Genomic DNA, 22,105 nt, shown 5'->3' with positions numbered 1-22,105 from the left:
TTAATGTGACATCAGACAGATTGTAGAGCACTTCTGGGCCGAACACTTAATTGTTATGTTCCCTTAGGGAATGACATTAATAGCAAAGTTAATATAAGGCTTCTTATTCTCTAGTCCTTGTCCTAAGCACTACGCATGAGCACTATTCTAAGCACCCATTTCATGCTCATGGCTACCTCAGAGTCCTATTATTATGCCTGTTTTATAGATGAGAAAACTAAAATCAGAGACGTTAAGCGAACTTTCCAATGTCCCACAGCTAATAATTTGTAGAATGGGGGTGGAAATCCAGGTGGTCTGGCTCCAGAATCCAAGAACTTAGCCATGACACCATGCGGCCTGTCTACACATTGGTTTTAACCAGTGTATTGGAGGAGAGAAGTGATAAGTGTAAGAGTGCGTTGAGAAGATTTAGAAGACTCACATGCTAGACTCACTCTCCCAATGCATTTTGAAAGATCTGAAATGCTAAGCATATGCTATATGGTTTCTAAAAGGGGATTATTTCACCAAGACTCCATTTTGACCTAGTGACAATGTTCCACGTTAGACACTGTGCCAGGTACGGGGTCAGGGGGCACAGACCTGCGGACAGAATACATTTGTTTCTGCCCTCACAGGACTTATAGTCTAGTGGAGCAAGCAGATATTATACCATCAGACAAATACATGCAATTGTCAGCTGTGATACATGTCAGGAAAGAACAGGATTCTTTGGAGGATCATCTTGAAGGCACCTAATTTAGAAAGTCAAGATCAAGAAAGGCTTCTCTGAGGGAGTGAAATGTAAGCAGTGGCCTAAAAGGAGATACTATTTTTGTCAAAAACTTGCCATTTGGAGGCAGAATTTGAGGACTGAATCAGAATGTGATTTGTGGACAAAAGACAGATTCTTTCAACGTCAGGATCTGCGCAGCCGCCCCGGATTGTCTGAGTCCCTTCTGTTTCCCTGGAATAAACTGATGGGTGGCATTATATTGCTTGGCATTTACATAATACTCACAGTGCTATTGCCTTAGGACCTTGTCCAAAACTCCTTTATATCTGTCAGAATTTGCATATTTTTCTTTGGAAACTTAAAAAAGAAAAAGAAGGTTTATTGTTCATGAGAAACATATTTGGCTCTAGAATAATTAATGTTTAAGAAGAAGATTAACAGCCATAGAATTGCCTCATGGAAACAGGCCCCATATAGGTGCCCCTGCTTTCAGGAGGTATTCAACCAAGGTCAGAAACAGAGAGAAGGTGCCCCGGTGGGTGCCTTTGGCCTGGGCATGGGACTGCATATCCTGTAGAGTCCCAGAGCCTAGAGTGCTCTGTGCCTCTCCAAGCCCAACTGTGTTACATCCGGACCATGACACATGCACTCCACACCCTGCTTCCTCCAGGGAGCCCTCACCAGCTTCTCTCAACCATGTTGGCCCTGGCCTTCTTCAGTGCCTGAGGCATTTGTCTTTATTGCTCAACCCTCCGTGGTCAGAATCACACAAGTTAGTGTTTCCTTTTCCTCACAGTAAGGGTTCCTTTTCTCCCCAAGCAGACTCAAAGGCCTCCAAATCAAGAAATATGGCTTCTTGTCAAGATGGAAGGGCCTCAGTCTAGCCCAAACCAAACCCCCTCATTGTGCAGATGAGAAAACTAAAAGCTAGAGAGAGAAGATACCCAAAGACTGAAGGTGGCTTATCACAGACCTGTGGCTGGGACCCCAGTCTTCTGATGTCTAGCTCTATACCCTGTTCTCTCTACCACACCATCTTCCACAATGCCCGATCCTGTAAATACACAGTAGGCCTTCAGCAATTACTGAGAACAAAAGCATTTTGGGGCATTTGATGGAATGAGGAAGAGCTAAGTCTTCCTGGCTCATTGTCTGAAGAGTTTGGGAAGCCTTTGAAAGGTTTAATATGAGGAGTGAGATATTGGTTGCTATGTATGTAGGTAAAACAGAGGATGCAGAGAGACCAGTCAATAAGCAAGCATAGAGGCCAGCCAGATAAGAGATGGCTGTGGCGTGGTGGTTGGAGCACACGTAGAGATTGAGGGAGAGAGTCTATGGGTTTATGATGTGATCACCTAGGTCAGTGGTCGGCAAACTTCGGCTTGCGAGCCACATGCGACCCTTTGACCCCTTGAGTTTTTAGCAAAGGCCAGCTTAGGAGTACCCTAATTAAGTTAATAACAATGTACCTACCTATATACTAGTTTAAGTTTAAAAAATTTGGCTCTCAAAAGAAATTTCAATCTTTGTACTGTTGATATTTGGCTCTGTTGACTAATGAGTTTGCCGACCACTGACCTAGGTGCTTGATGGTGCAACTTAACAAAACAGCGGAGGGGGGGAAGCTAAATTAGGTGGAGGAGATATCCAAAAGAACAGGGAGGTAGGCAGGTCTGGCACAGAAGAGAAGTTTGAGTGGAAGTTGAAACCACGGGAGAAGATTAGATTTCCATGAGAGAAGATATAGAAGAAGGTTAGCACAGAACTCCAAGAAACTCCAATATTTAATGGCCAGACCCCTTCCCCCCCCCCCCAAAGCCTTCAATGAAGTTTCCGATGGAACAAAGAGAGAGGATGTTAATAAAAAATATAGTGGTCAACTGTGTCAAATCCTGCTGTTAAGTCAAGTAAGTTAAGATTTTAAAGTCTGTCAGTATTTGGCACCCTGGAGGTCATTTACAACTTTATAAAAGCTTTGGTGAAAGGGGCTGGGGAAGACATATTAGAGTGTGTTGCGGGGTAATAACATGTATTAAAAGATTCATTTGCCATGTGTGTTCTTTGTGATATTATGTCATCTAGTTAAATCTGATGCTAGGCGACCCTAGCATTCCTAAAAAACCTTAATTAATGAAGAAATCACCTAAATTCTACTGTCCATCAGGACTTTACAAATGGCAAAGAATTGTCTATATGGTGATTTCAATATTCTTGTTGAATCAAGCTTGCACTTTATCCTTACAAAATCTTTGGCTTTCTTAAATATACCTGGGAATGTTAAGGCACAGTTTTAAAATTTATAACTCACAGTGCTTGTCAGGCCCTCTCCCCCACAAATTCTGGAGGTCTGTGAGTGATATATTTTGATGGGGTCCTATTGAATAGGACAGGAATTCTGTTGGGGGAAGGTATTGAGAATAGGAGAAAGGAAGTAGATTCCATATGTTTTAAATAACTCTTATCCACAGCATGGATCCCATTCAAATTCTTGAATCTATTATAATTTGTATTACCTCATTAAATAAACACTTTTATTTTGAGCAGCTGCACCATATTCAAAAGCATCACACTAAAAATTGGGGATGGAGAAAGTGGAAACATTATGAATTTTTTTATATTGTGTTTAATTGTAAATGATCTCACATGTTTAGTTTATAGTTTATATGCTGAGAGTTAGTGATGTGGAATTGAAATAGGCTAAGTGGCTACTGGCTATTAAATCGCATGCATAATGGGAAATATTCAAGTCTATATTGTGCATTTGTACAGCACTTAGCTTACAAAATGCTTTCACGTACATTATTTGATTCTCCCAACAACAGTGTCAAATTAGCAGGGCTGATGTTATCATCTTCAGTTTACAAATCAAAGATGTGAGGCTCAGAGAATTGAATTTAAAAACCTAGTTAAAGTCAGAATTCAAGCTCCCTGTCACCAAGCCCAGTACTATTTTGATAAAGTCACATGACCTCTCTGGGTCTTCTGTATAATTGTAACTCAAAGTCTCTAGATCTGACTCAATCAACCATCCTGAGTTTCTGGGTCCATAACATTCCCAGATCATGCGGTGAGGAACTTGCTTTCTTCCTTAGGGACAAAAATATGTTCCCTCCTTATGGTCTCATTTTCAATGGGTTCAGAGAGAGAGGGGAGGGAGGCAGAGACCCCTGAGAAAGAAATGCCTTCCTCCTCTTCGACTTTGGACCTCCATTCTGGTGGGCAGAGATGTTTAGATCAAATGCCTTTTAGGCTCTTTCCCAAACTGTCAAATTCCTTTCTTCCTTGAGTTACTTATTCCTTCAACTTTAACCCCTACAGCAACTGTTATTCTCAGCACTTCAGCCTGCACACTCACTCAGCACTACAAACGGATCAGCTCCTCACCAAGCCTCACAGAAAACCATTCCCACTCAGCTCTCATCCATCCCCAGCAGCTCTTGTTCAGCACCTCGGACAGCTCATAGCCATCCCACACACTGTCTGGCTCTTTCAGAACCACAGGCAGAGCGTGTACTTTCCTCCACACTGTAAACACCTTGGTTATATCCCATCTCTGGGCAACAGACTAGCTGGCTATTATCTCTGGATCATTCGGAGGTAAATTATGTTCATCCAGGATTCCCCGAGCTTCCTCCCTTTAGCACCAGAGGCAAGTCAGGACTATTCAACTTTAAAGATGGCTCTGATATTTTTTCTGGTGCTACAGATAGCGAAGGCTCAATATCTGACGGCTGGGCAGGATTATGGATAATGTGGTCTCACTTTTATCACCACAAACAGCTCATTACACTTTCCCAGTGGCATAGCTACTTCAAATCCTCTCTCTGGGCAGCTTGCTTACATGTCCAGTGCCCTAATGCTCCAATCAGAAGCCTAACAATTAAGATTTCAGGACAATGGACAGCTCAGCAAGACATGTTATTATCCCTATCTAAAATGCTGACATCTCAGGGACTTTTATTTTTAAAATATATATTTTTATTGATTCAGGGAAGAAGGGAGAGGGAGAGAGAGATAGCAACATCAATGATGAGAGAGAATCATAGCACGGCCCCTACTGGGGATTGAGCCTGCAACCAGGAATATGCCCTTGACCAGAATCAAACCTGGGACCCTTCAGTTCGCAGGCTGACACTTTATCCACTGAGCCAAACCGGTTAGGGCTCAGGGACTTTTCTAAGTCTTGTCTGGTCACATCCTCCAAAACAGGGACATTTGATTTCATTATTAGTAATCCTAGTGCTAAAGCTAACTTAAGCTAACTCATTCCATGAACTAGAGAGCCTAACCACACTCTCCTTTCACCTTGGAGAACATTTTACCAAATCAGGGTGGATTTGGGGGACTCTAAGACTTAAGTTGTTATTAAACAGAAAACACTTTTTTCTTTTATAAAAAATATATATTTTATTGATTATTTTTACAGAGAGGAAGGGAGAGGGATAGAGAGTTAGAAACATCGATGAGAGAGAAACATCAATCAGCTGCTTCCTGCACAACCCCTACTGGGGATGTGCCCACAACCAAGGTACGTGCCCTTTGACCGGAATCGAACCCGGGACCTCTCAGTCTGAAGGCTGACGCTCTATCCACTGAGCCAAAACGGTTTAGGCAACACTTTTTTCTTTAGTAACATGGGATATGGTGAGTTTCTACCCACCCTGGTCTCATAGTTCAGGTACTTGTAGTTTCTCTGTCCTGTTTCCTCCAAACCCTATTCTGGTAGCAGATGAAAAGCTCTAGCAATGTTCCATAAATATCTGATACACACACATTCAGGATCCCTTGAGTTTATTCATTCATTTATTCCACAAGTATTTGTGGATCACCTAGTATGTGCCAAGCACTGTTCTCGTGTTAGGAGTTGAACAGTTAACCAGAGATAAAAATCCATAATCTTAGGGAGCAAAAATTATAGTTGAAGGAGATTGATAGTAAACTAATAAAATGCTAATGTTAGTTGGTTAAAAGAGTTATGAGAAAAAAGTGAAAAAAAGGTAAAGGGAGTGGCCAGGAGCTGTTGTTTGAGAAGGGATGGTCAGGGGAGGCTTCTCTAACAAGCTGATATTTGAGTGAGCCATGTGGTTATTAATGGGAAGAGAATACCAGGCAGAGATAATAGCAAGTCCAAAAAGCTTGAGGCAAGAGTGTGCTCGGTGTGTCCAAGAAACAGCAAGGTGGTTCCTGTGGGGACCAGGTTCCAGTGAGCAAGAGAGAGAACGATATGAGATGAGCTCAAAGATGAACTTTATGGGAACATACTTCAAGGCATTTTGTACTGTTGACAGTATTACAGATGTCCCCCAATTCTTCCCCTTTGCCCCCCTCCTTCCAGTCCCTGTCCCACCCCAGGCCTTGTTTTTAAAAGATCATTCTTACTGCTTCAAAATGTATAGGCTGCAAGGATTTGAGAGAATGCTAGCCACGAGATATGTTCAGAACATATGCTAGCAGCCCAGGCAAGATATGATGGTGAATCAGACTATGGTAGCAATGGCTGTGATGAGAAGTAGACAGCTAGATTTCAGAAGCAGGGTCATTAGAATTTCCTGAGGGGCCAAATGTGAGATTTGAGAGAGAGAGAGAGAGAGAGAGAGAGAGAGAGAGAGAGAGAGAAGTAATGTCTAGCTCCACAGTTTCAAGAACTGGGGCTTGAACTACTGGAAGTTCTTGATTTATTGAAATAAAGATGACTAAGGGAAGAGCACAGTTGGGGTAAAGAAATTAATAGACTCTATAGATCTACCAGACATCCTGGTGAGGGACAGTGAGCAGACAGTTGACTATAAGAATTTAGAATGTAGTTGGAAGGCCTAGACAGGAGATACAAATTTAAATTTGTGTTTCAAATGTGATTCCAGACTATTCGTGTCATCATCATAACTTAAATCTCTTTCTCCTCTGGAAAGTATCTGCCTGGAAAGATGGCCAGAAAAGTTTACTGAGACTCAGAGTTACATAACCCAAAGGTTATGAGTCTATAGCCTCTTTGCTGCTATACCCATGGAGTCTAAGGCAATGTCTGGCATAAGGGAGGAAATGACATAGAAAGAGGCATAAAGGTGGACCCCTAAGTTTCCACCTTAGAAAAATGGTTATTCAATTTATTGAAATAAGTAACATAGGAGGAGAAGAAGTTGGGATGGGAGAAGATGGAGTGATCATGGGAGACAGTGATTTTGAGGTATTCATGAAGCATTCAATAGGACATGCACCAAGGCATTGGACTAGTGGGTCTGGAGCTCAGAAGAAAGGCCCAGATTTAGGATCACCTGCATGCAAATGATAGCTTTGGTTGTATGTAAGTTGATGAGAGCATGAGAAAATGTCATCCTACAATGGATGGGGGAGTCGACACTTGCACCTACTAATCAGGCTCTGGAAACACAACAATTACCTGTTTGCCCACATCATGTCTGAGCCAAACGCTACAATAGTGGAGAAAGTCTTCTCTTGGATTCTAAGTCTCAGTGAGCTGTATAAGACAAAGAGGCTCTTCTCTGAGGGCTCTTAAAACCTCACCAGATCTGAATGTATTCAGTTCAGTCCCTGCCTCACTCACTTCCCAGAGTCCTCCAAGGATGCACCCAGTCAGTAGGTTCCAGAGCTGCTTCAGCCAGCCAGACCCATCCCGGAAATGGGAGAACATTGGGTGTGGAATCAAAAGACTCAGAGACAAGCTTGTTTAGCCCAATTAATATCTTTATAACCTAAAGTAAGCACCGACCCTAATAGTTCTTATTTCTCTCATGGGTAAGAAAATACCTGCTACTCCAGCCAATGTGGACCAGTTGGCTGAGTGTTGTCGCGTGAACCAAGAGGTCACCAGTTTGATTCCCAGTCAGGGCACATGCCCAGCTTGTGGGCTTAGTCCCCAGTGTGGGACCTGAAGAAGGCAGCCAATCAATGATTCTCTCTCATCACTGATGTTTCTATCTCTCTTTCCCTCCTCCTTCCTCTCTCTGAAATCAATAAAAATATATTTACACACACTCACAACCAACTAGAAAAGTTAAAGAATTTATTTTATTTCGAACAAAAATTTACAAATATGCTGCAAACCGGAGAGCATCAGCTGCCAGCACACTCTCAGTTGGTAAGTGTAGCCATGTATACAGTGAGCTAGGCCTTCTCCTGAGCTGCCTGCCATGTCCAGAAAAACTGTCACTTCTTAAAAGCACTCCATTATAGAATAAAAAGGACAGTAAAACATGTTAGTGTCTTCCGGCCTTTCTGGCAAATGCATTTCAAGGGGGAAATTTGGCCAGCATTGTTTATCCCACAGACCACCTATTTGCAGTGCACTAAAATTCTGCAAAAGGCATTGGGGGAAAAGCAGGATTAGACAAATCCTCTCTGAAGGCTCTGAGCTGAAACCCCTGTGACTGATCAGGCACTGTGAGTGCTGGGAGCTGCTGTGGGAGGAATATCTGCAGGCCTGTGTCTGGCTCCAGGGAGCTGGAACCAGAGAGGGACCCCATTGCAGAGAAGAAAGCACTGGCCCTGTAGCTAACCTGCTCTGCCCATCACAGAGTTTCGTATGAGGGTTACTTAATCTTCCTCCAGAGAGTCCTGCAGGCTCTGGATGATATAGGCTCTTCAGAGGAGCAATAGAGAAAGACCCGCTCTTGCCTGACATTAAGAGGCCAAAGGGAAGCAAATAGCCCTGTTGGCTCATCTTGAGAGGGCTGAATGTCCACCAGATAGAGAGGCTGGTTTATGAGTAACAGCTACGTGGCTGGAGAGAATACACCTGCAAATACTCAGGTGGGTGGACTGTTTCAAAGCCAAGGCTGAGCTTGGATTGGCTCCTCCCCAGCTATCAATCCATGAGGTGAATCCCAAGCCCAGACTAATTCTACAATACATAGGTCCAATATGGCTGCTTCACAAGGAGCATGCCTTCCCCACTGCATTGAAATGGACTCAGAAATAAGGATTCCCAATTAGCTGAACAAAGCCCAGGAAGGTAGCAGTCGCTATCTGCACCTTGCCAGGTACCTTTCAGGTTGTGATAAGAGAGGAGGAGGTAAGAAACATGTGGGATCAGGTAAGTAGGAGGTTTGGGGGCATAAAGTTAAGGGAGTTTTGTTTTCTTCATGAAGCGGGGAACATGGTCATTGTCTTACTACAAAGAGGAATAGGGAATACTCAGAAAAGATGAACAGTATTTGAAATATCTGACAAGAAGAAACTGCTGCCTAGGGAAATCATATGCTTTCCAAGCAGCATGATGTTCTCCCTCACCCCTCAGCAGTCCAGATTCAGAGAAACCTGAATTAGACTCCTGTAGATTGATACAGGCTTGGTATTTAGGATAAGGACAAGGGACAAATGGTGGGCCATAAGGTCTGATCTGAATATGGAAATAAGTCTTCGGCCAGGGACAAAGAAAAAGTAGCCCAGAGTTCCAAATGGAGTTCATAGAGGGGGAAAACATTGAAAATGTCAATCAATAGAAGGCTGTAGTCAGTCTCTTCACCTTCTTTTATCCAGTCTTCCCCACCCACCTCTCCCCTGAAATCTGTCAGTCTGTTCCATGTGTCCATGCCTCTGGTTCTATTTTGTTTATCAGTTTAAAAGATTTGCCAAAGAACGTATATGCATAGTCCATGGACACAGATAATAGCCAGGTGAAGGCCAGGGCTGGGGCTGGGTGGAGGTGGACAAAGAGGGGTAAAATGGAGATCATCTGTAATAGTGTCAACAATTAAAAAAATGAGGTTATGGTCAGAAAGTAGGATGAGACTAAAGGTAGAGTAGTTCATGAACTGAAGTCTTTGATGAATGTGGGAGAGTGCCTATTGCTCAGTAGTCATAGAAATGAAGAGAGAGGCAGTATGGCTAAATCTGGTGGTGGTGGTGGTAGTGGTTGTTGTTGGTGGTGGTGGTTGGTGGTGGTTGTGATGGTTGTGGTTGGTGGTAGTGGTAGGTTGTGGTTGTTGTTGGCGGTGTGTTACAAAATGATGAAGGAGCAATGACTTAGAAACTCATGGAGAACACAGACTCGCCCCTGTAGTACCTGGAGTAGGATGGAACAAACAGCCTCCCTGAGAGCAGTGCAGGGGCTGTAGGGTCCTGGGGGGGGGGGAGCTTAGTGAGGGTTAAGGAATAGGAGAGGGGGGTGGGGAGCTGTTTAGCAAGAAAGGTGGGAGGGATGGGAGGAAGAGGGCCAGTGGGCAGACTGTTACCTCTCTATGGTGATGTCCACTCTCATATGAGTCTAAATTCTTCCTAAAGAAGAATGAGAAGATGGAATTCCCCCTTGGGTCCCTGGAAACTACCAACTTCCGTCGATTCACTCCAGAGTCCCTGGTGGAGATTGAAAAGAGAATTGCGGCCAAGCAGGCAGAAAAAAAAGCCAAAGGTAAGCAGAGTAAGTACAAGCACAAGCAGAAGGACCAAGAGGAGAAGCCTCGGCCCCAGCTCGACTTGAAAGCCTGCAACCAGCTGCCCAAGTTCTATGGCGAACTCCCGGCAGAGCTGGTCGGGGAGCCCCTGGAGGATCTGGACCCCTTCTACACTGCACACAGGGTAAGGGCTACTGGCTGGAACGGCTGTTCTCGGCTCTGGGAGAGGAAGGCTCTGTCCCCACCCAGCCCAGGGTGTCCTTCTGCATCTTGGGTGATGTGGTTGTCAGCTAGACTCGGTCAATTAAAAGGAAATGTAACTCACCTTTTCGACATTCTCTTTGAATCTGTATGGTATTGATGGTAGAGGCCAATGAAACCCGAATCCTCAAAAGCAGAGAGAACTATCGTGGAGTTTTCACGGGAAGTGGTTGTTCCCTTGGATGAGTTCTGGCCTAGAATCTCTAGAGATGATGGCTCTCTTAGCAAGCAGGGAGCAGAGATCTTGTGGGAGGGTAGAGTAGGCGAGGGGATCAGAAATGAGGAGGATTTAAACCGGTGGTCCTCAAAGTATGATCTTGGAAATCCTGGGGTTCTCTGAACTCTTTTAATGAGTTCTGCAGGTCAACACTATTACATAATAGTACTTAGATGTCATTTGTCTTTTTTACGCATGCTTTTTTGTGAACATATAATAGTAAGCATAGAGGTATTGATGGGGGATGACATTGTTAGTCTAACAGCTACTGGAATGTGTGTTTATCTATTCCTGTGTTTTAAAATGTCCTACATTTTAAATTTCTAATAGTACATATACACAAACATGTGTGTGTGTGTGTGTGTGTGTGTGTGTTTATACACAAAAAGGTATAAATACTACCAAAAGCTCTTTGTAGACCTTGGTAATTTTTGCAATCAAAAGTTTGAGAACCAATCATTTGAACAAGAGCAGTTCCATGACAATTACCCTGTTTGTATGGTATCTTAAGTGTTCTCCACAGCTGAAAAAAAAATGGTGTATGAATGTTTGGGAGTTGGGAAGGTCAGGAATCAGCCATCTCCAGTATGGTTTGTAGAGAGAATAAAGGCACTGGACTGTCTTCCTCCCTCCTCTCATCTGCCAAGAGCCCTCACCCTCCTAGATGCTCAGAGGAGGGTTTAAAAGGGAAGACCTAGGAGGTAGAGGACAGAAGGAACATCACGGGACCAGAGGTGATCCACTAATTAGAAGAGAAATTAAATGCCACCAGAACCCCATCCTCCAGCCCTGGGCATGATGCATCTTAGCTGCTCCCTGGTCAGCCGCCTGTCTACTGGGCACTTGCAGTGGGTTCATTCTGATGCACAGTCAGCCACGAGACCTGGGGTCTTGCTGGGAGGGTGGGGGTATGGCTATTAGCCCCCGATCCTCCCTAACTCTCTGCTTCTCCATTTGGCTCTCACTGATCCATGGTTCCCAGACCCTCTTGCTCATGAGCCTGAGATGATGCCCCTCATGCTCAAAAACATGGTGGTGTGAGGATGTGTGTTTCTCACTGGCGGCGCCCCTTCTGTTTTGTTTTGTTGTAGACGTTTATGGTGCTGAACAAAGGGAGGACCATTTCCCGGTTCAGTGCCACTCGGGCCCTGTGGTTATTCAGTCCTTTCAACCCGGTCAGAAGAACAGCCATCAAAGTGTCTGTCCACTCATATCCTTTGCACGGTTGATTCTTCCACATGTTAGAATCAGGCCTTTCCCACTCTGTCTAGTACCTGCTTCGGTGGTTAGCAATAGAGCCTTCCTCCAATCGAGTCCTTTTTTCAATCGTTATATTGAAAAAACTGTGGCTTTAATGTATCCAACACCTGAAAGCAGTCCCAAGGCAGAGGAGGTCTTCGTGTAACCCAGAGATGGGATTGGGTTCACCTGGATTAATATGGACACACCTCTGGATGCACATCTTGAAAAATGTTCTCTCTATGAGGGGAGCTTTGCTGATATACCAGGCACATTCTCCCCGTATGTGGTCGGCTCTTCCCACAACATAAAGAACAGGAAAGGGGCTCTAAGCCTTCTTTGGGCCAATGAGATAGGCATGGTATATCTGTGCCCTAGCCACGCTGGGGAGTGGCTGCTTATTGGGCAAAGGAGCAGCACTTCCCAGAGGGCCAAGAGAACAGACAGCAGTGGGCAGAGGGCAGATTGTCTCAATGGGCCCCCACTGGTCATGTGGCACTGCCCATGTCATAAGTTACCCCCAACCTACCAGCCGGTTAAAATTGTCAGTAGCCCATGGTTCACACCATTGGAGAATGTAATGATGAGCAATACATTGATCAAATGTCAGTATTATATTTAGGTAGCTTCAGAAGCTGGCTTCAGGTTTCTGTTGTGGGGTTAGGGAATGGGATTTTTTGGTTGTATTTTTCCAAGACCAGTCAAACTAGTACAAATAAGAGACTTTGGCTTGCTTTCCAAGGATCTTCCCTGGTGACTGTCCAAGTTGGACGTTCCAGAGTTGATTTCAGCTCTGGCTTCCAGGAGGTTGATTTGCAAGAACAGCCTTGCTTCAGCTGCCTGGCAGGTGGTAGCCAGCCTCTTCCTAAGAGGCTCCAGGAAAAGGAGCTCTCTCCCTGCACCCTGGGGCAGCTCGCAGGACTGCCGGGCAGCTCCCGGTGAGCTGGTACCCCTGGCACAGTGATCTCAACATGAAACTGCTGCCGCAGGAAGTGGCATTACAATTTCCCTTTCCGTGCTTTATGGTTAACCAGTGGGAAGTATATTTCCTTAATTGAATCTTGGATTTCTTGATTCTACAGGGAATTTTCATGATAATAGTAGGCTCCCGTTTGCTATATATCCCCTAAGTGTCAACATTCTCATAGGTACGGAAACCCTTGAAGAAGGGATTAACCTCCCCATTTTACAGATAATAAAACTGATACTCAGAGGCATTAAGTACAGTGTCCAAGGTCACTCTGCTTGTTAAAAATGTCCATCCTACATCCTGCTTGGGGCAGTATCAACAATAAGGAAGTAGGCAGCTAATGAAAACGAATTAGGGTAATTTATTCTCTCAGTATGTCATCTCTACTAGGGTTTTCCTTATTTGTAATTTTATGCACAATTACATAAAATTACAAATAAAGAAAAACAGCAAATACACAAAATTCTCTCCATGCATCCTGGTTGAAATTACATCTAAGTAAGTAAGAAACAGCTAATTAGATGTAAAATCACTTTAAAGAACCAAGTGAACAGTGAATATTCTTTTTTATTATTGTTGACAGTATTACAGATGTCCCCCATTTCCACCTCTTTGCCCCCCTCCACCCAGCCACCACCCTACCCCAGACCTTCCCCACACTATTGGCTGTGTCCATGGATTATGCATATTATTTTTATCTTGAGATTTTATAAATAAATAACTATGTAGAGGGTCTACTCATCACAGACTTATCAAAATCTGCATTTATATATGTAAATCTCAGGAACTTGGGTAGCTCTAGCCCCAAAGGATACTCTTTAAGGTATGGGATTCTCGCTGTCCTATTATTACTATTTCATCAAAATTATAATTCTAATCAAATTCACTATGAATGTTTTTATAAGTAATATTATACATAATATATCATATTACTTTTAAAAGTTTGTGGAATTGAAGATATAATTTTACATTTATCCTTGGGTTAACATCCCCCCTCCATGTGAATACATTTCTTACTTTAATTGCAAGACAACAGGAAAATGTGGCTTAATTAGTAGAATTTCCCTTTTTAAAATAGAAGTGTTTCTAAGTAACTATGAGACAGGGCACATTAAAGACATTTACAAAAAACACACACAAAACACACACACACACACTCACACACACACACACACACTCTCTCTCACACACAACTAAAATAGATTTAAATACTTCTGCTTAAGCTGAAATTATGAAAGATGAGCGGTTCACTCTCTCTGTAGGTCAAGTTCATCTTCAGGCTTTATTTTTCTCAGGAAGGAATTGTCAAGAACCCAGCTAGTTCTGAGAAAAATGTCCAAAGGGAGACATTGATTGTTGAATTTTCCCCACCAACATTTTCCCCATCTATTTACCCCTCACACTTGCCTTCCTGTTCAGTGTCCCCTTCCACTTCTGATAACCCCCTTGCCCAACCTCTCCTCTAAGAGTCTCCTCTCTGGCTGTTCAGAGTTCTCACCACAGCCTAATCCTACTTGGAATCTCCACCTCGAACCAGCATTTCACTTCCTGTGCCTGCCTCCACCGTTCCTGGCCAGAAGTCCACTTCTTCAGCTCACTTAGGAAAACAATCTGACTAAGCTAATTTCCATGGAAGCTGGTAGCCCTCCCGTTATTTCTAAGTTCCCAGGAGCATTCTCTTTGCCTTTTAGGGGAAGAGAGACATTGATGGATGAAACATCAGGGTATATTCTAAAGTGGAGTGACGTCTTCAGGGCAGAAGGACATGTTGGAAGAAAGGTTCTGTTTCCTTTCATCTTGCTCAGGGTGCTCTTAGCAAACCCCTGAGTTCACACCTTGGCATCAGGGTTGACTAGCTGTGTGAGCAGGGGAAAATGACCTAAGCTTTACCAGCCTGTTTTCTTAGCTCCAAAATGTAGACAATAATACCCACCTATAGGGTAATTGTGTTAGAAAAAATGTGGACGAAGTACTCAGCCCATAGTAGGCACTCAGGAAATGTTCCTGGTTATTAAGCGACAAGACCATGAAGCCAATCTTAGCTAAGAGGTATGAATTTCATCATTCAGCATCAAGGTGATCACATGCCCTTTGCTGTGTGACTCTCAGCTTTTCCTTAACCCAGCCTCGCAGGTGGTTCAGCACCTTTATCACAGTCACGATCGTCGTCAACTGTGTGTGCATGACCCGCACCGACCTTCCAGAGAAGATGGAGTGAGTAGATTTGCTGTCATTCGCTGCCTCTCCTTTTTGTCCTCTTATTCTCTTCCTCCACGTGACAGCTTTTCCCCCTGTTATTTATTTGGTGGGGTCCCATTTGGGTAAAGTGGGATCCTATTGTTTATCTGACTTTGTAATGGTCATATACCTTCTCTGTAGACTTTGTTTCATACGATTTTCAGCTTTAAAGAGCTGTACTAGTACATTAGTGGTTCTCAACCTTGGCTGTGCATTGGAATCTCCTGGGGAGATTTAAAAAATATCGATGTTGGTATCTCAGTCTCAGAGGGTTCAATTTCTGTGATCTGGACAGATGAATTTCCTGCCAGACATATACCCATCCACCTGCTAGGTGCACACATGAATGAACTTTAGGGAAGGCCTACTCTTGGAAAGAGAGTCAGGAACAAAATTGAGACAGAATGAAGAACAAATATATATTTGGAATATATTCAGAAAATAACCCATGAATGAAGCTGGGTAAGTTATCATAGCTCATATACTTCGAAGTGACCTTAGTATTTCTAAGATTATGCTGAGTTAGCAAATGGAAACCGTAGTTTCCGAATGTGGGAGCTTTCCAAAAGCATCCTACGCCAAAGCTTTCCGTAAAGCTTTCTTTTTCCAACTTGCAAATTTTTCTTGCTGACGATAACATTAATATACACACAATAGGAAACATGTTCTCTTTCTATTAACATGTTAAAGTGGAAAATCATGTGATCATCTTCACTGATGCTGAAAAATTATTTGATGAAGTTTGATATCTGCTTATGATTTAAAACTCTTGGAAAAGTAGGACTACAAGGGAATTGTACTCTGATAAAGGGTAATCACTTTAAAGAAAGCAACAAACATCATACTTAATTGTGAAAGTGGCATGCTTTCTCTTTGAGATCAGAAGAAAAATATAAGAAGCAAAGATGTCTGTTTTATCAGTTCTATTCAACTTTGTAAGGGGGAAAAATAAAAAAGCAAAAGAGACTATATTCATGACCTCAGTTTAGGGAAAGATTTATTACATAGGAAATAAGAAGCATGAACCATAGAGAAAAAACCTGATACATTTTAATACATTAAAATTTAGAATTTCTGTTCATCAGAAGACTACTTTTTGAGAGTAAAAAAGCAAGCCTACTGAGCAGAAAATATTTGCAACACATATAACTAAAAAGTGTTTATATCAAAAATAATGAACCGTATAAATTCACCAGAAATACGTCTGAGCAACCCATTTTAAAATGAGCCAAAATTTAAATAGATATTTCACAAAAGTAGAAATCCAAATGATCAATAAACATATAAAATATTATCAACCTTCTCTTAATTAAGGACATGTGAACTAAAATCACACTGAGAGATTACTATAAGTTTGTTGGATGGGAAATTTTTTAATTGTTAACAGTGCCAAGTATTGAGAAATATATGAAGCAATAGAAACTCATATACTGCTGGTGGGAATGCACATTTGTACAGCCCTTTTGGAAAGCAGTGGATATTATCAAGTGAAGGTGAAAACACACATACACTGTGATCTTCTGATTATACTATTGGAACATTCACTCAGCAGAATTAAGTCCTTATGGGCACTGGGATACAGCCATAGAAAGTTTATGAACATTGCCTATAAAAGTAATAAATTGGAAACAACCCAGTGTTCATAAAGTTTTGAATACATTAAACATCTTCATTATGTTCTGAAAATGGGATAATGTACAGCAATGAAGATGAGTAAACTCTAGCTCCACACAAGGATGAGTCTCAGGAATATAATACTGAACAAAAAAGCCAGACACAAAAGAAGACATAAGTATGATTCCATTTAAACGAAATTTAAAAACAGAAAAGCAAAACTACTGTTCTGTTTAGAGATGAATACTTAGGAGGTAAAAATATAAACAAAAAGGCACAAAACCCCACAAAAGTTAGGAGAGTAGTCACCTCTTGGGCAGAGGTGGAAGGATGTAATCGGCAAGGGGCTTGTGGGATGCTCATGATGTTCCATTTTGTGACATGAGTAGTTTGTCATGTGCTACTATGGACTGAATTATGTCCCCCCAAAATGTATATGTTAAAGCCCTAACCCCCCCTCCCCCAGATGACTGTATTGGAGAACAGGCCTTAAGGTGGTGATTCAGGTTAAATGAGGTCATAGGGCACAGCCGTGACCCCATAGAACTGGTACCCTTATAAGAAGAGGAATGGACACCAGAGCTTTCTATCTGCCATGTGAGGACCCAGCAAGAAACAGGCCCTTAGCCAGCCAGGAAAGGGCCTTCCCCAAAGCCCGACCCTGCTGGCACCCTGATCTTTAACTTCCAGCGTCCAGAACTGTGAGAAGGTAAATTTTTGTTGTTTCACCACTCACCCTCTGGTATCTTGTTACGGAGCTGACTAATACACAAGCATTCATTTTACAACTAATTTATGTTTCATGTGCATTTTTATCGTGCATGTTACATATCAAAATAAAAAGCTTAAAAACAAAGTAATTGGGGAAAAAAAATGACCAATGCATAAAATGCAGAATACTGAAAACTAGAAATCAGAAGATAGTAACTAGGTAGAGAGGTAGAGAAATGACTGTTAGTATTTTAGCTTATTGTCCTTCTCTCTCTCTCTCTCTCTCTCTCTCTCTCTCTCTCTCTCTCTCTCTCTCTCTCTCTCCCCCTCATAGATATAGAGATAGGTAGATGACATATAGATAGATAAAGATATAGAGATAGAGATATATAATGTAAGTATAGATATAAAGATAGAGGTAGAGATAACAATAGAGATAGAGAGGGATGGAGATAGAGTTCTAAAATGGCTGAGCTATAGGCATGTAAAATTTCTGTTTTTCTTCTGAACTTTTAATGCAAAGCATTTTCTCTCAAAACTAAAAGTTATTTGGGGATTCTTGTTAAACACAGAAGACAGCATGCATATGTTTTACCCCAACTCTCTTAAAATGCTGGTAAAATGACAGCATGGGAACAAGAATGGTATAAATATACACGAACAAAGGAAAGCACAGAGGACACGAGATGTCAAAACAATCTCGGAAGACTGCCAGTGGGGGGAGGACTAGGGAAGGACTTAGCAGCTCAGAGCTTGTTAAACTTCAGTGCCAGCAGGGAGGGACAAAAATGAGGATGGAGGCATTTTACTCCCCAAACCCCAGAGGCCCTGAAAACGTTGACATGGTATAAATAGCAAAAATTGGGAGTAGAAAGAGGAAAGAATGCGGGAACTGCTTCTAAAATAGCAAGAAGTTAGAGTATTCTTTAACGTTGGTAAATCAAGGACTGGAAAATAATTATATTTAACAATACATACTAGGTATGAAAAATATATTATTAAATACAATCAGGGGATGGATAAAGCAGAGGGGAGCGGAAGAGAATTACCAAATGGAAATAAGATATTGTTTCAAGAGCTAGAATACCAAGGACAGTGCATTACATAGTTTTAATTGTAATTGTAAATTTATATTTACAAAGGCAGCCACTAGAACTAAAATAAAAACAGTACTAAATTCAGAATCATGCACCAAAAAATAAAGCAAGTAAAATATACCTGATAATGAAATATTTGAAGAAAGTATTAAATATATAACATAAAGTAATATAAATAGCAAACTAAAATCAAACAAATCTTCCAGGTTAATAAATATAAATGGATTTGATGCGCCTGTTTTGTAAAATTCATATATATTTTTATAGAACAAAGCTATATCCAACTTCATGCTTAATAAAATATATACCGCTCAAGGAGATACAGAAAGGTCAAAATTAAACAAAGGGCTAAGATATAAGCAAAGGTAAACAAAAGAGCAGGAGGCATGTTCTTAATGTAAGAGAAGGTGGAATTTAGGCAGAAAATCATTAAACAGAACAAAATGACACAGTGTAATGCTAAATAATCCACTACATCTTTGCAACAAATAATGTGGCAACACTGTCCATCAATCAAAAATTATGAGCATATAAAGGTAAATAGACAAAAACATTGAAAGGATAGGAAAGTTTAATTAATTTTCTTCAGCCTATGATAGGTCAAACGTATAAAAAATATACATGACACGAGTAATGTAATTAAAAGCTAGATCTGATGAACACATATTAAACTATATTCCCTGAAAAGTAGAGAATATACTGCCTTTTCAAATGACCATAAAAATTGACCAAATATTAAACCACAACAAAACCTCAATAAGTTCCAAAGAGAAGAAATAATAAAGAAAACATTCTTTGACCACATTGCAGTAAAGTTAGAAAATAATAACAAAATCAGAAAAAAAAAAGGAGAGGCCTTTAATTTGTTTTGCTTTGTTGTGTTTGTGTTGTTGTTTTTTTTAATCTCTTAAAGGACTCTTAGATAAAAGAAAGACTACAAACTAACATTATAGAATTTCTAGGGAAGAAAAAACAATTCACACTTAAATCAGAACCTATAGGGTGCAGGTAAAGATGTGCTCAGGAAATATCCATGGCAATGAAGCATAGAATATCTATCAGTCAAAAGTGAAAAGAATTACTTAGATGCTTAACATAAAGCTAGACAAAAGAACAAGAAACTAATGAAAGGAAAACAGAAAGAAGTTAGTAACTTAAGAGAATAATTAATTTGTTAGAAAATAGATTCCAAAGCTATGGTAAAAAATAGGCCCAAACCTTTATACTGAAAAATGGCAAAACAACATCAAGAGAAATTTCTAAGTACCTAAATAAACTTAAGGATATCTCATGTTAGTGAAGCCCAAATTAACTTACAGATTCCATGAAATCCCAATAAAAATCCCAGCAGCAGACATTTTGTAGAAATTGACTGAATAGATTTTACTTACATGGATGAAGCAAAATTTATTTACCTATTGTCCTATTGACAGGCATTTATGTTGATTCTAGTCAACATAATTCTCATATTCTGCCCTCACAGTTCTTCGGGGAATATCCTTACACACATATCTTTGTACGCATAATGTGGGTAAATGTGAGCAATGAATTCCTAGAAGTGAAAATGCTTGGTCATAGGGACGCACAATTTTAATTTTTGAAATACTGCCTAATTGTTTTCCAAAGCTGCACCAATTGCCCTTCCCACTAATAATTAAGCCCATTGTTTTTTTAAAAAAATACATATTTTTTTATGGATTTCAAAGAGTAAGGGAGAGGGAGAGAGAGACAGAAACATCAATGATGAGAGAGAAGCATTGGTCGGCTACCTCCTGCATGCCCCATACTGGGGATCAAGCCCACAACCCCGGGCATGTGCCCTGACCGGGAATCAAACCGTGACCTCCTGGTTCATAGGTCTGTGCTCAACCACTGAGCCATGCTGGCCGAGCTTAAATCTATTCTTTATCAGATTTTTGTATTAACTAAATTGTTGACACCGTTTTCTTTATCAACACACTTAGAAAAAATATAAATGATAAAAATCTACCTTGCTGGTCCTAGTTCTAGAAATGGATGTGACAGGTTTTGAATGATGTTCAGTATCCTCAGCTTCACAAAAATGATCGGCCTCCAGATTTTTTTTTTAATGCAAACTGATAACAGCTCGTGGTGGTTCACTGGGTTGCTGGGAGCCTTAAGGAAAAGAGTAAATGTCCTTGGGTTAGACGGGGCTATGAGAGCATGTTGTGTATTTCTTAGAAATTAAACCATAGCCAGTGAGCAATCGGAAGCTGATCCTATCACCGTGTGCTTGATACAGGCTTTTGGACACAAGTGGTTCCCATTCCTTATCTATCCTCCCAGACACCGTGCCTCCCTGAAATGTTAGCTTTGCTCTGTTGCTGGCTGATAAAGTCAGCTCCCCGCCTCTCCTCCCCCTTACCCCCGCAACCACCACCACCACCTGCCTGCCTATCTGTCTGCTTGTGGGAAGATTTTATATATTTATACTATACTAGAGGCCTGGCACACGAAATTAATGAGCAGCTAAGGTTCCCTAGGCTGACAAAATACAGCAATTTGGTTGCGGGGAAAAGCACGTTGGAAGGAATGTTTTCTCACCTGGAAAAGAGCAGGTGAAGTGGAGCTGAAGCAGTAGCAAACTGGGGACGGGGCCCTGGCCCTGCGCGGCATAAAGCAGTGTTTTGTGTCTTTGCAGCTTTCTATGAGGGATACCGCACCGTATGCATGCTTTAGCGGATGCTTTTTAAAAATCAATATGGTGTTTGTCTAAATGGCTACATGTAGACTTATTTCATTTGTGGGGTTTTTTTTTTTTTTTTTTTTTTTGTGTGTGTGTGTGTGTGTTTTTTACTGCTATGTGATATTCTCTAAAGATATTCTCCTGTATTTTCTTCTAAAAGCCATAATACATGGTGGGGCAAAAGTAGGCCTACAGTTGTTCGTATGGAAAATAACACAATCATTATTAAGTAATAATACAAGGATAAACTGTGTTATAGTACTCACAACTGTAACCCTCCTTTTGCCCCACCCTGTACTTAGGTAGATAGTGCATCCTCCTCGACTTGTGTGTGTGTGTGTATGTATGTTGTGCATGAAATAGGCTTCTAATATTTTTCCATGTGTATTATCCTTACGACTCCACTTTTAATAGGTCATCATTTCCCAAGTCATCCCTTCTACTCCCTCAGTCATGCACCGGATTTCCATGCACACTCAATCTGTTTCTCCCAGGAATTTATTTGTCGCTTCCCGAGACAACACCGCGCAGATCTAAACACTTTATGATATGATCCGACCTGGTTGATGATGGCAACCCTTCCTGTTGTTTTCTTGAAAATTACTTGGTTCCTCCTCTTTCTTTACTTCTCCATATCAATGTAAAGGTCAGATTTGCAAGCTCTTTTCTCACAATTTTATTGAAACTTTGATTGTAAATGCATTGAATTTCTTTATTACCACAGGAAAAATTGCCACCTTTATAGTATCAAGCCTTCTCCCACATCAGCATGGTGTATATTCCAATGTATCTAGGCCTTCTTTTATATTCTTCCATAGCATTTTATCATGTCTTATGTAAAGCTTTTACACATCTTATCTTATATTATCATTTTGATATTTATTTTTATTGCTAAAATCTATTAATGTTTTTAACTTCTCTATATTGGTTTTGCATCCAACCTTTCTGAACTCTTTAACAAGCTACAGCATTTCTCTATAGAG

At 41.2% G+C, this 22,105-nt stretch overlaps 1 protein-coding gene across 1 annotated transcript in view; it reads left to right on the top strand.

Moving 5' to 3' along the window:
* Positions 1-9,970: 9,970 nt before the first annotated feature.
* SCN10A (sodium voltage-gated channel alpha subunit 10) overlaps positions 9,971-22,105 on the top strand; it is a gene marked incomplete at both ends in the record, with an annotated part of 80,073 nt that continues 67,938 nt past the window's right edge. Inside the window, 3 exon segments of the mRNA XM_079795050.1 lie at positions 9,971-10,252; positions 11,638-11,756; positions 14,889-14,969. Of these exon segments, the coding sequence (XP_079651176.1) occupies positions 9,971-10,252; positions 11,638-11,756; positions 14,889-14,969 (482 nt within the window).

The sequence above is a fragment of the Cnephaeus nilssonii genome (genome assembly GCF_951640355.1).
Source record: "Cnephaeus nilssonii genome assembly, chromosome: 17".
NCBI classification, from domain to species: Eukaryota; Metazoa; Chordata; class Mammalia; order Chiroptera; family Vespertilionidae; genus Cnephaeus; species Cnephaeus nilssonii.
This window is presented reverse-complemented; position numbering and strand designations above follow the sequence as displayed.